At 46.5% G+C, this 14,733-nt stretch overlaps 1 protein-coding gene across 1 annotated transcript in view; it reads left to right on the top strand.

Annotated features, from left to right (window-relative positions):
* The window catches only part of LOC141161294 (transcriptional repressor p66-alpha-like), a 63,273-nt gene that overhangs the window by 14,636 nt on the left and 33,904 nt on the right, over positions 1–14,733 (top strand). Inside the window, exons 4-5 of the mRNA XM_073646107.1 lie at positions 6,216–6,383; positions 9,765–9,842. Coding sequence (XP_073502208.1) covers positions 6,216–6,383; positions 9,765–9,842 — 246 coding nt within the window. The remainder of the gene's footprint in view (positions 1–6,215; positions 6,384–9,764; positions 9,843–14,733) is intronic.

Genomic DNA, 14,733 nt, shown 5'->3' with positions numbered 1-14,733 from the left:
CTGGATCATCCAAGGGTACTTCCCCCACTAGAACAAGTGGAGTTGACTCAGCAGTAATTTGTTCCAGACAATCATGCGGTGGAGCCTCTTTCCCCTCTCCTTCAGGTGCAGGCAGCAGGGTGGCTGGTTGATGGTGGTGCACCGGTGTAATTTCACATTTTCTGGCAAAATCAACGAACACTGCAGCCGCAGGTGTCTCTTATGGACAGATGTTTAGGTTGCTGTAAAGCCAGAACAGCCGCAATATCGCGTGGGGCATAAATGTGAGTTTCATGTCCGAGGATGATGTCCGCCGTCTTTTCAAGTAACTGCTGTGTGGCGTGAACCGCTCGTAGACAGCTGGGGGAGGCCCTGGCTACCGGGTCTAGATGAGCTGAGTAATACCCGACTGGGCGCTGCTTTGTACAGTGTCTCTGCGTGAGTGCCCCGGCTGCATGTCCTCCTGTCTCAGAGACATACAAATGGAAAGGTTGAGCATGGTCTGGATTTCCAAGGGCAGGGGCTGTCATTATCCTTGACTTTAGTTGCTCAAAGGCTTGTTGTAACAGTTCTTGGTGGTCCTTGTTGTTTACATCAGCCAGAGTGTCCTCTTTTAACGCATCATATAGGGGCTGCATCAGATGTGAGGCGTCTGGGATCCATTGTCTGCAATATGTACATAGTCCGAGGAACCGTTGCAGCTCTATGGGATCTTTTGGGAATGGTAGTAGGTAGATGGCCGTCTTCCTTTCTTCTGTGAGATGTCTGGCACCCTGAGTAAGGCAGTAGCCTAAGAAGACCACTTGACCAAGGCAGAACTGAAGTTTTGAGGCTGAGACTCGACAATTCAGTTTTGCTACATGCTTGAGGAGGCTAACACTGGCCCTGATGGACATTTGCTCCGTGGGGGCACACAAGAGAAGATCATCAACGTATTGTAATAGTACTACCTCAGAGTTGTCCAGCTGCCACGGCAGCGGTAGATGGTATCTGTGAGAGAAGTGTATGTGGGTTAGGCACCACAGGAGTTTCTAAGACTGTTGCTGCATTTACAGCCCTCAAATCCTGCACCAATCGATAAGCGGGTGGCTGCCACGATTGGGATTTTTTCTTTACGGGGAACAGCGGCGTGTTGCACGGGGAGACGCAGGGGATTAGTGCCCCTTTTTCTAACAAGGTCTGAATTTGCTGGTGTAGACCTTGTTCTTGTGCATGTGTGAGCGGGTACTGGCGAACCTTGGGAAAGGGCGCTCCAGGCTTGAGGTACACCTGTATTGGTTCTACCGGCAATCTCCCAATGTCGTCTGGGCCTTGTGACCACAGATGAGAAGGGATTTCCTCTATGTATGGAGCTAACCTGGGATCTTTTGGGAGATTTCCACACGTATCTGATATGTTAATCATAACTGTGGGTAGCGCCCGTAAGATGCAAACCTCCTCTATGTGTGCATCAGAGTTTGGATCTTTTAAAGCAAGGATCATCTGACCATTGTCCTGGTATTGGATTCGGGAGCGGAATTTAGACAAAAGGTCTGCTCCTAAAAGATTTACCGGGCAGGTAGGGGATATGACAAATTGTGCCATCACTTCTGGAAATAGGCCAATCGGAATTGGTTTAGTGAGAGTGTGTTTATTAGGTCTGCCATCTACACCGATCAATATCAAATTGTCGTTAGAAAGATGGACTGGGAGACCCTGGGGCAGTTCAGTGGATTTTATAATGGAATTGGCCGCCCCAGTGTCTACCATGAACTTCACCGGATTCCATCCTACTGGGATAACTACAGATGAACAGAGCCCGGGGGTGGTTACGGGCATCACGATGGCAGACTCTGGTTGGCCTTCATTTCAGAATGGGGGACATTCTCTCGTGAGTCTCGTGGGCCGGGTGTCCTATTTCTAAATAGGGGGGCTTGGGGAGCGCACTGGCTAGCAGGGGTGTGACAGTCCCTTTGGAAGTGTCCTGCCCGGCCACACCTCCAACACAGAATACGGGAATTCACTACTGGTCTTCTCCCGGGATACATTACTCGCTGATCAGGTACTGCCATGGGGTAGTAGTGGGGCTGTACGGGAGGACACTGGGGGGCAAGCCTGGCAAGGGGGAATACTGGGGGGGCAAGCCTGGCAAGGGGGGATCCTGTGCTGCGGGTACTGGGGGTGCCGCAACTGCCACTGCAGCGGGTTTTGATTTAGGCTTAACCGCAGATGCTGCCCGGGCGACACTTTTCTGGAAACTTTTAGGGCATCTCCAGGGGTGGCTGACTCAACATCTGGCCGTACAGCCAATATCGCGTCCTTGATTTCAGTACGTAAACCCTGGATAAAGGTGGACACCAACAGCTGGCAATGAGTTTTAGTATGTAATGAGAACCCAAGATCCTTATAGACCTGCAAAAGGCGCCCATAAAACTTCTCAGCCGACTCTCCCTTCTCTTGAATAACATCTGTGAGGGCAGTAGATGGATCAGCCAGCTTATCCTGAGCCCATATTTTAAGGGCTCGACAGAAGTCAATCCCACTCTCATACGTATTGGAGTCTAATGCTCTGTTATATGGGATAGCAGTCTCTATCATGGGATAATATCCTTCATTGGCTTTCACACGGAGCAGGTGTAAGAGATCCTGCCTTGTTGTTGAATATATCTCCCTGTTTGCGACCATGCCCCTGTAAAAAGCCATGGGGGAATGTTCGGGATCCGGGAGATGATTACACAGAGTATCCGTCTGTGCTGGGGTGAACGGGGTATATTTGGGTGGGCTGGTATTCTGGTCCGCTTCCTCCATTTCCTCCAACTTTGTGAGAGGGGGTGGAGGTGGAGGTGGAGGGAAATCAGGGGTAGGGGGGAGATCAGCATGAGTACTGATTGAGGGGAGATCTCGGAGGTAGGGAAACGCTGGGGGAGACCAGATATTGGATCCGATCGTGGGTTTGATTAGTTGAGCGGCATAATCGACTAGATCCCTGTCGATGGCCAAAAGTCTTATCTCTCTCAATTTAGTTGGATGCGTGGCAATGTATTGCTTTGTAGTCCTGACTATTATTTTGGCCGCATCCTGTTTTGGATATCCAAAAATACCGGTGGAAATAAATGGCAAGGCTAGGGTTGGGACCGCACGAAGCTGTGATGCATATGCTATAGTATTCTGGATTGTCTCTGTAAGCAGGTGTTGTGACCTGGGTATATCCAGGGAATCATATCTTGGTCCCACCGCATGTATAACATACTGACATGATAACTGTCCGGCTCTTGTAGCCATCACTTCTTCTTCTCTCTTAACAGACCGTTGTCATGGATATAATCGTTGGATGCAATTTGTATTGCTGGACCCCCAAGACGACATATCTCTGCAGCTAGCCCCCCCCCCATGCTGTAGTCTCGCATTTGCTGCATTTACAATGATCCCAACTTGCTGTTGCGGTATACTCCCTATGCCTACTCTCAGCATAGTGGAAAATTCTGAAGGACCATTCAGTAAAACAGATGCCCACTCCTGGTACTCGTGTCCATGGTCTATTTCCCCAGTTTGGGAGAGGGTGAATAGGGTAGAATTCGGAGGACCGTGGGTCTCTCTGAATGGAGTGTGGACCATGACGGGGGCAGGTGGGGGCAATGGTTTGTAATACCCACCGTCAGCGTTAAGTAATGGGCATGCTGGTGCTGCAGCACCGGGTCTGTGTGCTCCACAATTATAGCACGTCTCACACCATTCTGGATTAGTGGCCCAACACACATTACAAAGCCAGCCATCCGGGTTATATGATGTTGCCTGGCCACCAGTGGGAAGTGTAGGGTATTTTATCACCTTAGGTAGAAATTGTTCAGTTTCCGGATTGAGGGGCTGGGGTACTGCTACATTTGTGGGGATAGGGGATGCTTCTTTAGGGGCTTCGGAGTTGGTTTGTGGACACATAAGTTGGGAAGGGGAATCTACTTCCGCCTCTACTTTTTTCCCATCAACTTCATTTTGTAGCACAAAACAGACAGTCTTCGTTACAGGGCTAGATAATTTTCCCTTCTTTACATAAAAATAATTGAAATAACCAGGCTTCATCTCCTCCGCTATTTCTACATATCCTTCATCACAAATCTCATGTGCGACTTTCCTGAACTTCTCAGCGTCTTCCAACAATCCACAGTCAACTAATCTACCCCTTTGCTGCTGGATGCCTTCATCCCACAACACAGGCTGAAGCCTCCCCTCCATGGGAAAATTGAACACCTTAAACACTTTTGGTGCATTCTTAAAAGATCTTTTCCCTTCTCGACTGATCATGATATTCATCACATCCTCCCCCTCCTGCGGAAACATTGATTAATCACTACAACTGACAAAAAGATCCTTAATTTGTGCACAGCACGAGTCCGGACCTCCAGATGTAACCAGCAATGATGACCTTTACCCGCTTGCCCCAACCAACCTCACGTCTGAAGATCTGAGCTTTATGATTATGTCAACAAACAAGGGGGGATGGACATGCCACGACAGCCCCAATTGGTAACAAGGGCACTAATTGGGTGAAGACCAATGTCCCTCAGGCTCAAAACATGACCCTGGGATAGCACCTCTATTGTTCATAATAACATAATTTTTAGGGGGGAATGTAAAGGACATATTGATACTCATGCTAGAGCAACTCCATTTTGTCTGCTTGCTTTAAAATCATGTTATTATTACTCCTTGCATAACATACTTCTTTCTTTCTCTTCCCATGGAACTTTCTCACACTAACTTTTTATCTCAAGAACATTTTGTCAGACACCTCGCTCCTGTTATCTAACTAGTCTAGGCCAGGATTGACCTTGTAAATTTCCAGCGTGCTTCGAACTAACGATAATATGACCATATATGTGTTTCCGTAATAATTGCACTAACATTGGTTCAAGCCTGTAGTACTGTAGTACGGCTGTAGATGATTGGACATTAATGAACTCAAAACAATATAAAATGCTAAGTAGAAATAAACGGGGTTAGAGATTCTTGAATCCCCCCATACAGAGCTTGCCTCCGTCTGGTTTTCTATTGGATTGCAATCAACCTTATAACATATTAATTTGACACTCACTTGGTCAACCGAGAAGGGTTATTGCCCTCCCTCAACAGCAGTATAAGGGAGGGGGGTGAGGTGGGGGTGTGTGACATCCTGCATGAGGCATTATAAGTGTGGGGGGGGGACATCCTGAATGGGGCATTATAAGGGAGGGGGTGACATCCTGCATGGGGCATTATAAGGGAGGGGGGTGTGTGACATCCTGCATGGGGCATTATAAGGGAGGGCGGGTGTGTGACATCCCGCATGGGGCATTAAAAGGGAGGGGGGTGTGTGACATCCTGCATGGGACATTATAAGGGAGGGCAGGTGTGTGACATCCTGCATGGGGCATTATAAGGGAGTGGGGGGGTGACATCCTGCATGGGGCATTATAAGGAAGGGGGGGTGACATCCTGCTTGGGGCATTATAAGGGAGGGGGGGTGACATCTTGCATGGGGCATTACAAGGAAGGGGGAGTGTGTGGCATCCTGCATGGGGCATTATAAGGGGGGGTGACATCCTACATGGGGCATTATATGGGGGGGAACAGCCTGCATGGGGCATTATGTGGGGGGAACAGCCTGCGTGGGGCATTATGTGGGGGGGAACAGCCTGCATGAGGCATTATGTGTGGGGAACAGCCTGCATGGAGTGTTATATGGGGGCCAGTATTCTGTGTGGAGCGTTATATGGGGGCCAGTATTCTGTATGGAGCGTTATATGGGGGCCAGTATCCTGCATGGAGCGTTATATGAGGGCCAGTATCCTGTATGGAGCGTTATATGGGAGCCAGTATTCTGTATGGAGCGTTACATGGGGGTCAGTATTCTATATGGAGCGTTATATGGGGGCCAGTATCCTGTATGGAGCGTTATATGGGGACCAGTATCCTATATGGAGCATTTTTTGGGGCCAGTATACTGTGTGGAGCGATTCGCCGGTTTCTGAGCTATTGTGGAATTTACAATAGATATCACTCATGTAATGTAAGAAGTGAAATCTTTGCATTGTACTATGTATATATTTCTCTTCGGTATCTGTGACCATGGCTTGCCCCCCCCCCCCCCCTAGTTTTGATCCTGGGTACGCCCATGGTCTGCTATTGTTCCTTTTTCAGATTCTTTCCTGCTCACGTGTTCACACTGTCTTTTCCTTCTTACCCCTCCCTCCCACCATCAGCCCATTTCTGTGTCTCCTCAGCAGTTACACAGTATCAGGCAACATCCAAGTACTGGCCCACCTCCTTTACTACTTGCTCCTCGAGCATCAGTGCCCAGTGTGCAGATGCAAGGTCAGAGGATCATCCAACAGGGACTGATTCCTGTAGCTAATGTGGCAAACACAAGCCTGCTTGTCAACATACCACAGGTTGGTAAATACAGAAATCTAAAGCAAATTTGACTTTCCAGTGCTACCAAGATGGTTGTTTTTATATTTATTTTTTTTATTTAAAATATATATATAATTTTATGGTGTTGTCCCATTAGGATAACCTAATCCTTATACACTTAAGCTACGTACACATGCTGCCGCCCTCTGCCACCGCCCTTTCACTGCTCCCTTCCACTATCACAATTCTTGCAGGGAAAAGTCTGTTTCACTTGCAGAAACATACATCCATTATGCTTTCAGACACAAATATGCTCCTGATTGTGAAAGTAACCATTGGCTATCCAAATATCATGGTGGGGTCCCAGAAGAAAGTAGCTCATTCTCTTGCCTATCCATATTTGGTGGACTATTACCCCTGTGACTGCATTTGCAGGGGAAATGTTTGTTCTAATGTAATCCATCTTAACTTTGAAAATCAAGTCGTCATAATAAGGCCACTTCCCTTTTTTTAGGAAAGCAAATCAGGAATTCGTTTTAATTGTACCCTTAATACTCAGATAATGAAATTGAGAATTCATACATTACAAAGTTAACTTAATAACCAATAACTAAATGGCTTAAAGGCCACTTGTCACTTGATTCATGCTGCCCAAACTATGGTTAGCATGAATAGAAACCTGGTATGCTTTTCTCTGGAACTCTCCATTGTACATAGGGAGAGACCTGTTAATCTCCTAGAGCAGGGTAGGGAGAAGCTGGGCAGCGGTGTTAGCAGACTAGTCATGTCTCTCCAGTTTCTGGCTGGCTTCTCCCCACTCTGCTCCAAGTGACTAACAGGTCTCTCCTTGTGTACACACATGGGAAAGACATGTTAAGCAACCAGTGAGAAGCTGGCCGGATTCAGGACCGGACTAGTCGGGTGTCTCTAGTTCCCGGCTGGCTCTTGAAACTATGCAGTCGTGCACCAAGGCTCTTGATCCATATCCATGCTGCCTGGTTTGGCAGCATGAATCACATGACAAGTTCACTTTTAAAGGTAACTATTTATCAGATTCATGCTAGCGGAACCATAGGATGCTTGAATCTAAGCCTGGCATTGCAATTTAGAGACAGGCATAATTTACTCTGAAATGCTGCGATGTTTGTGCATGAACAAACTTTTAAAAGCTGGCCAGGGACCATGTCTCGATTGACTAGTCTGATCTAGGCCCATGGCCGGCTTCTGCCCCACTTTGTTCCCTTTGACTCCTAGGTCTTTCCTTGTGTATACGCATAGGGACATGGGGAGAGACCTGTTGATCAACTGGAGCAGGGTGACGAGAAGCCAACCAAGGACCCTCCTCAAACTTGTCAAATGAGACACAGCGTCCCTGACTTTTCACACATGCCTGGCTGCAGTCATACTGCCGTGGTTCGGGCAGCATTAATCTGTATCAATCCCCCTTAAAGTGCACCGGTCAGCAGGATTGTCCTCAGTAAACTACATACTGTCAGGTGAGCGACATTACATTGATTAAAATGATACCTTGGTTGATGAAATCCGTCCTGTTGTTCTTCTGTAAGCTTTACTCTGTTTGGAGATAATTCTATGCCCGTGCTTCGGGGCGTCCTGTGGGGTGGGCTCTATCTGGTGCTCTGCTTACATATTCATCTATATGCTCTTATGACAGCTTACTGATCGTTCACTGACCTGCCTCCTATTTTACCTAGCCCTGCACTACTAGATGCATTATGTAAAATAGGAGGCTGGTCAGTGAAGTCACAGTGAGCTGTCATAAGAGCATACAGATGAATATGTAAGCAAAGCACTAGATAGAGCGCCCCCCACAGGCCGCCCCAAAGCACGAGCATATCATGATCTCCAAACTGAAAGTAAGATTACACAAGAACCACAGGACGAATTTCATCAACCAAGGTGTCATTTTAATCAGTGCAATGTGGCCCACCTGGCAGTGTATGTAGTTTACTGAGCACAATCCTGCTGACAGGTACACTTTAACCCCTTTCCAACCATGACGTCTTAGTACGCACATTTGCGTACCCCCGGTTCAGTGAGGGCTGCTGCGCTGAGCCCTCACTGAACCGAGCACATGTCAGCTGATTCTTACAGCTGACATGTGCCCGCAACAGCCGCGGGTGGAATCGCGATCCACCCGCGGCTGTTAACATGTTAAATGCCGCTGTCAATCTCCGACAGCGACATTTAACGTGCGCTTCCGGGTTGCGCGTCATAAGCCCCGCCCATCGGCGACCCCGTCACGTGATCGTGGGTCGCCGATGGGCGTGCATGACAACCCAGGGTCTGCAGCAGACGCCTGTGGTTGTCATGATCTGGTCGCTATGAGCGCCACCTAGTGGTCGGCGCTCATAGCACAGGACCATTTCTGCTGCATGCAGGGGATCTGCTCGTCCCCTGTATGTAGCAGAGACGATCAGACAACTGCTGCTTCTAGTCTCCTATGGAGACTATTGAAGCATGCAGTAAGTGAAAAAAAAATGTTTTTAAAAATATAAAAAAAATAAAAAAAATATAAAAGTTTAAATCACCCCCCTTTCGCCCCATTCAAAATAAAATATAAAAAAAAAAAACACATACACATATTTGGTATCGCCGCGTTCAGAATCGCCCGATCTATCAATATAAAAAAAGAATTAATCCGATCGGTAAACGGTGTAACGAGAAAAAAATTCTAAACGCCAGAATTACGTTTTTTGGTAGCCGCAAAATTGCAATAAAATGCAATAACGGGCGATCAAAACATCGGATCTACCCCAAAATGTTATCAATAAAAACGTCAGCCTGGCGTGCAAAAAATAAGCCCTCACTTAGCCCCAGATCACGAAAAATGAAGACGCTACAGGTCTCGGAAAATGGCGCTATTTTTTTGGGTTTTTTTTACCAAATTTTGGATTTTTTTTTCACCAGTTAAATATAAAATAACCTATACATGTTTGGTGTCTACGAACTCGTAATCACCTGGAGAATAAGAATGGCAGGTCAGTTTTAACATTCAGTGAACGTGGTAAAAAAAATAAATAAAAAACAACTGTGGTATTTCACTTTTTTGCAATTCTACCGCACTTGGAATTTTTTCCCCATTTTCCCGTACACGATATGGTAAAACTAGTAATGGCATTGAAAAGTACAACTTGTCCCGCAAAAAATAAGCCCTCACATAGCCATATTGTCCAAAAAATAAAAACGCTATGGCTCTGGGAACAAGGGGAGCAAAAAACGAAAAAGCAAAAACGACAAAACCCATGGTTGCGAAGGGATTAACACACAAGTTTACTTTTCCCAGTGTAACTAGCATTATGAAAATGTATTACATGACTTCATTTATACATGTTGGAAATTGCATGCCTACTATCACTATAATCAGTTTACAGCCACGTACAATTTTTTTTTTCTTTTAGGCATCCCCAACTTCTTTGAAGGGTTCAGCTGGAACAACCGGAAATGCCACAAGCATCTCAAGTGGTAGTACTAATGAATAGAGATGAGCGGTGTTCGACTAGAACTGTTCGCCAATCTCAAATTCGAGCTGTTTTGGGCGGTGTTCGAGTTGTTCGACGAACCCGAACGATTTGCAAAAAATTCGGCTGTTCGAGGTTATGTTCGATAACTGTTCGTGCACCAAAAGCGTGTCCTGCATGTCTGGTGCTATTTAGAGCACCAATCATGCAGGGATTGTCTGCCACTCACTGTAATGCCACAGCCATGGTGGTTGTGGCATTACAGTGATTGCCCAAATCGATGGGAACAGTGCCAACAGTGAAACATGAAAAGCCGGCAATTCAGCAGCGGCATACACCGGTACCCGACAATTTAGAACCGAAAGAATAGAGCTTCACACATAGATTAGATAGATATAAACATGTCAGCCACATATATACGAAGTACAGTGAAAGTGCTGCTTACTGTACTTGTCATTTAGCGTAAAGGATTTATCAAAAAAAATAATAGTGTTTTCATGCACCGTCTCTTTAAAAAAGCCGGCCGGCAATTCAGCATCTGTACCCAACAATTTAGAATAGAAGGAATAGAGAATCACACATAGATTAGATAGATAGAAACATGTCAGTCACATATATATGAAGTACAGTGACAATGTTGCTTACTGTACTTGTCATTTAGTGTAAAGGATTTATTAAAAAAAATAATAGTGTTTTCATGCACCGTCTCTTTAAGAAAGCCGGCCGGCAATTCAGCATCTGTACCCGACAATTTATAACAGACAGAATAGAGCTTCACACATAGATTAGATAGATAGAAACATGTCAGTCACATATATATGAAGTACAGTGATAGTGTTGGTTACTGTACTTGTCATTTAGTATTAAAATAAAGGATTTATTATTAAAAAAATTGGCGTGGGGTTCCCCTTAATTTTAGGCTCTAGCGGAGGTTAAGCAGACGGCTGGGGCAGATGTTTGAAGCTTGGGAAGGGGGTAATACCCACGGAGCTTCCCAGGCTACTAATATCAGCCCCCAGCTGAATACATAGCCTTTACTAGCTATTAAAATGGGGGACCCCCCCCAAAAAATGACGTGGGGTCCCCCCTAATTTAATAGCTAGCAAAGGCTAGGCAGACAGCTGGGGCTGATATTAATAGCCCAGGAAGGGAGCCATGAATATTGGCCCCCTCCCAGGCTAGAAACACCAGCCGTCAGCCGCCCCAGAAATGGCGCATTCATAGGATGCGCCAATTCTGGCACTTAGCCTCGCTCTTCCACGCTGCCCTGGTGCGGTGGCAGGGGGTAATAGGGCTGGGGTTGATGTCAGCTTATAATGCCAGCTGACATCAAGCCCAGGTTAGTAATGGAGAGGCGTCTATAAGACACCCCCATTACTAACCCCATAGTCAAAGTTAAAAGAAAACACAAACACCCAGAATAAAGTCCTTTAATTGAAATAAAGACACAATCCTTTATTGTTCTAAATTAAACCATACTTACCATCACGCCCATTCCAGCTGAAGCCAACGATCTCCTGTAATAAAAATAAAATAATAAAGCAACCTCATCCTTACCTTTCCATGGTTCCCACGACAGCTTCAGCTCTGCTACATCGAGATGACAGGCTGGACCGCAGCAGAACGCCGCCATCCAGCCTGTCATCCCGCAGACACTGAGAAGAGCAGGCTTGCTTGCGCTCTGCAGTGTCTGGCTGTGACGGCATAAAGATGAGACGAGTTCATGTCCAATGAACTCGGCGCACCTCATGCACGTCACTGACAGCGTGGGAAAATTCTCATGCTGAAGCGCTGAGTGCAGGAGAATTCTCCCACGCTGTCAGTGACGTGCATAAGGTGAGCTCATGTCCAATGAACTCAGCTCACCTCCTGTCTAGTCGAACAACGCTCATCTCTATTCAACACCACTCACTGAAACAGGTAACCAAATGGCACAGAAGAAAAAGAAAACTTTATTTACTCTACTTTAATCCCTTAAAGGCAGATGTGCACAGGAGTTGCCTGGAGAAGGCTCAGGAGCTGGGTGCCAGCTGTGATATACAGCTGGTAACTGCTTGTAATCTGATTGCAGCTGTTTAAACCCTTAGCCTATGGGAACAGAGTTTTTAAAGGGGTTGTCAACTACTAGGACAATCCCTTCTTGATCTTAATGTTTACCCCCATGAAAATAAAAACACTTCCGGTGCTTGTGCCTTTCCGGTGCTGTCGGCACTCGCATATACTCAACTCATGTTTGTTAGTCATGTGAGCCCTGTACCCAATCAGCGCTGGTGTCACTGTTCCCACCTTCAGAAATATTAGTAATCAAGAGTAGGTGAGTGGCCAGCCACAGCCCACTTCCTCTTGATTACATCCGCAGGTGGGGACAATGACGCCAGAGCTGAGTGGGCCAGAGCTCATCGAGAAAAGTTTGTCCTAGTAGTGGACAACCCTTTTTAAGTGGATCCACTCCCCCCAAAAAAAAAAACACCTGATACTGCTTTATGCTTAAGACTTTTCCTATTTCTTTCTGCTATAAAGCTACTTTGATATTCATATGTACAGTGTTTAGAGCATTTTTTTTCCACTGCAAGCTTTGAAAATAGCTTTGTGGGGGGAATAAGGGCAGGTCACTACCTTGAAGAGGCTCCTGATGGAATTTGCTTAGAGCTAAGCACTGTCAAATTAAACGGTTGTAAAAACTCTTCCAAAATGCTTCAAAAGCTCTTCGGACTGGCTTCGGGGACCACTCCTCCAAAAAGTTCCCAGAGAAGGAGCATTTCCTAAAGTGGTTTCCACATGAAAAAAAACCCTTCATATTTGACTTCCTCAAAAAAAACTCCACGTGCACATAACCTTAGCCACCGCAGATAATATTGACCATGGCATCTCTCACTTTCCACAGGTGGGACTTTGTAAGAGGGCAGTGAAATGACAATACGATATATTATTGCAATGTGTTGTACAAGCAGTCCCTCTTGGCCCAGTGAGTTTGGGGTAAAAATATAAATTCAAATTTATCACTAAACCTTTCCTGACATGGTACCAATAAAACCTGCATCATATTCGGCAAAAAAACAAACCCATGAAGAACTCAATCAGCCAAAAAAGAACAAAGTTAGGGGTCTCTGAATATGGCTATGCAATCTCAACAACACTAGACTGCTTTTATTGTACAGTGGACCTTGTAAAACAATGTACTGAGTAACGAGGAGAAAAAAAATTCCAAGTAGGTTAAACTGGTGAAAAAAAGCAATTCTGCCATTGCTTTGTTTTTACAATATTCATTTATTTTTAATGGTGGAAAAGCGGGTTGTGATTTTATTTTTTTTATTCTTAGTCCTCTTAGACTTGACTTGAACCTGCAATCATTTGATTGTGTATACTGTATGCTATGTTATTGCAGCATATAGGGGTATCTCTGTTCTCCTTTGGAGCTCTGCCTATTATGGAGCAGGCTGAACTCCTGAGCCAAAACCATACATTCCTTATCGACCTATGATGAAACTATACATCATATGTCGTTAAGGGGTTAAATCCTTTTACTCTGTCGCCTCATTGGGGGACACAGGACCATGGGTGTTATGCTGCTGTCCACTAGGAGGCGACACTATGCATAATCTGAAAAAGATTAACTGTGGCTCCTCCTCTGCAGTATACACCCCTGGACGGCGTCAGCCTTCTCCAGTTTTTGCTTAGTGTCGCATAGGAGGCACACCTAAAACTTTTACTCCGTTTTTTTCCAACGGGATTACAGATGAAGAAAAGTGGGTCTCCTGCGAGACTCCCGGCATGGCTCCTTCCTGTGCCCCCTATTATGGGGTGCACAGTTGAAGTCGAGATGACTATTCACCATGTCGCTCCTTCCCCAGCCCCTCGGGTGCTGGTTCGAAGTCGAGACCCCCCTCCTTCCCCAATTCCTTTTGGTTTCTGGGTTGAGGTCGAGACGAGGATAAAGGCCCCTGATGGTGACAGCAGCACCCTCCCTTATCCCCCTCTGGGGCATTAGGTTGATACGCCTCAGGTAGGGCCTATACAGGAAGGAGTTTTCTCCCTCGGCTGTGAATCCTATAAGCTCCTCTGCATAGCCAGGGCCCTCTGAAAAGCCAGCCCTGTGCACTATGCCGGGCTCAAGGTCCAAGAGAACCAGGCAGGACTGCTATTATGCACTCTGTACAGCCTGCAGTAATACTATCCCCAGTGGCAGCACATACCCTCACTGCCAGGACTGCATCCAGACTGCTGTGCCAGAGCCCCAAGAAGGCCCCGCCAATACTTCGGTGTCTAATGCCACCCCGGAATGGGTCACTCAGATGTCGCAATCTATTACGCAGTCTATAGATAACCTCACATCCACATTGCTTCAGGCTCTGCAGAGTCATGCCTCGGCTATGAACACTACCCAGCAATGGGAGAGTTCCACTCAGGGACATGACGGCATGGGCACATCCACGTCTAGGTCAGGACGCAAGCGGACCCACAGGTCACGTTCATCTGCGTCATCCTATACCACACGGTCATCCCCTTCTAGGGAGAGACACCGTAGTCCCAGCTCATCTAGACCGTCCCCTGCCAGGGACAGACAATGCAGATCTCCACAGCCATCCCTGACCAGAGAAGGCCTCCGCTCCGGTTCACCCAGCAGGAGATGCCGTTAGCGATACACAGGATTCGGAAGACATCTGTGATTCCGACTCAGACAAGGAAACCGAAGGGTCCCTAATCCCAATCCCCGCCTAGCTACACAGCGCTAGTTGATGATCTAATCTCATCCATCCATCGGGTGCTGGACATCTCTGATCCGCCCCCGAACGCATCAGGACATAAGATTTCCTTTGAAGGAGTTCTGAAACCGCCTAAGGTCTTCTTTGACCACCCAGAGTTTAAGGTGATCCTTAAAAAGCAGTTCTCACAGCCTGAGAAGAAGTTT

This window comes from Phyllobates terribilis, unplaced genomic scaffold, assembly GCF_046119375.1.
Source record: "Phyllobates terribilis strain yellow unplaced genomic scaffold, ASM4611937v1 Scaffold_9__5_contigs__length_417890890, whole genome shotgun sequence".
In the NCBI taxonomy this organism is placed as follows: Eukaryota; Metazoa; Chordata; class Amphibia; order Anura; family Dendrobatidae; genus Phyllobates; species Phyllobates terribilis.
Note: the sequence above shows the minus strand (reverse complement) of the source record. Positions and strands in the feature narration are given on the sequence as shown.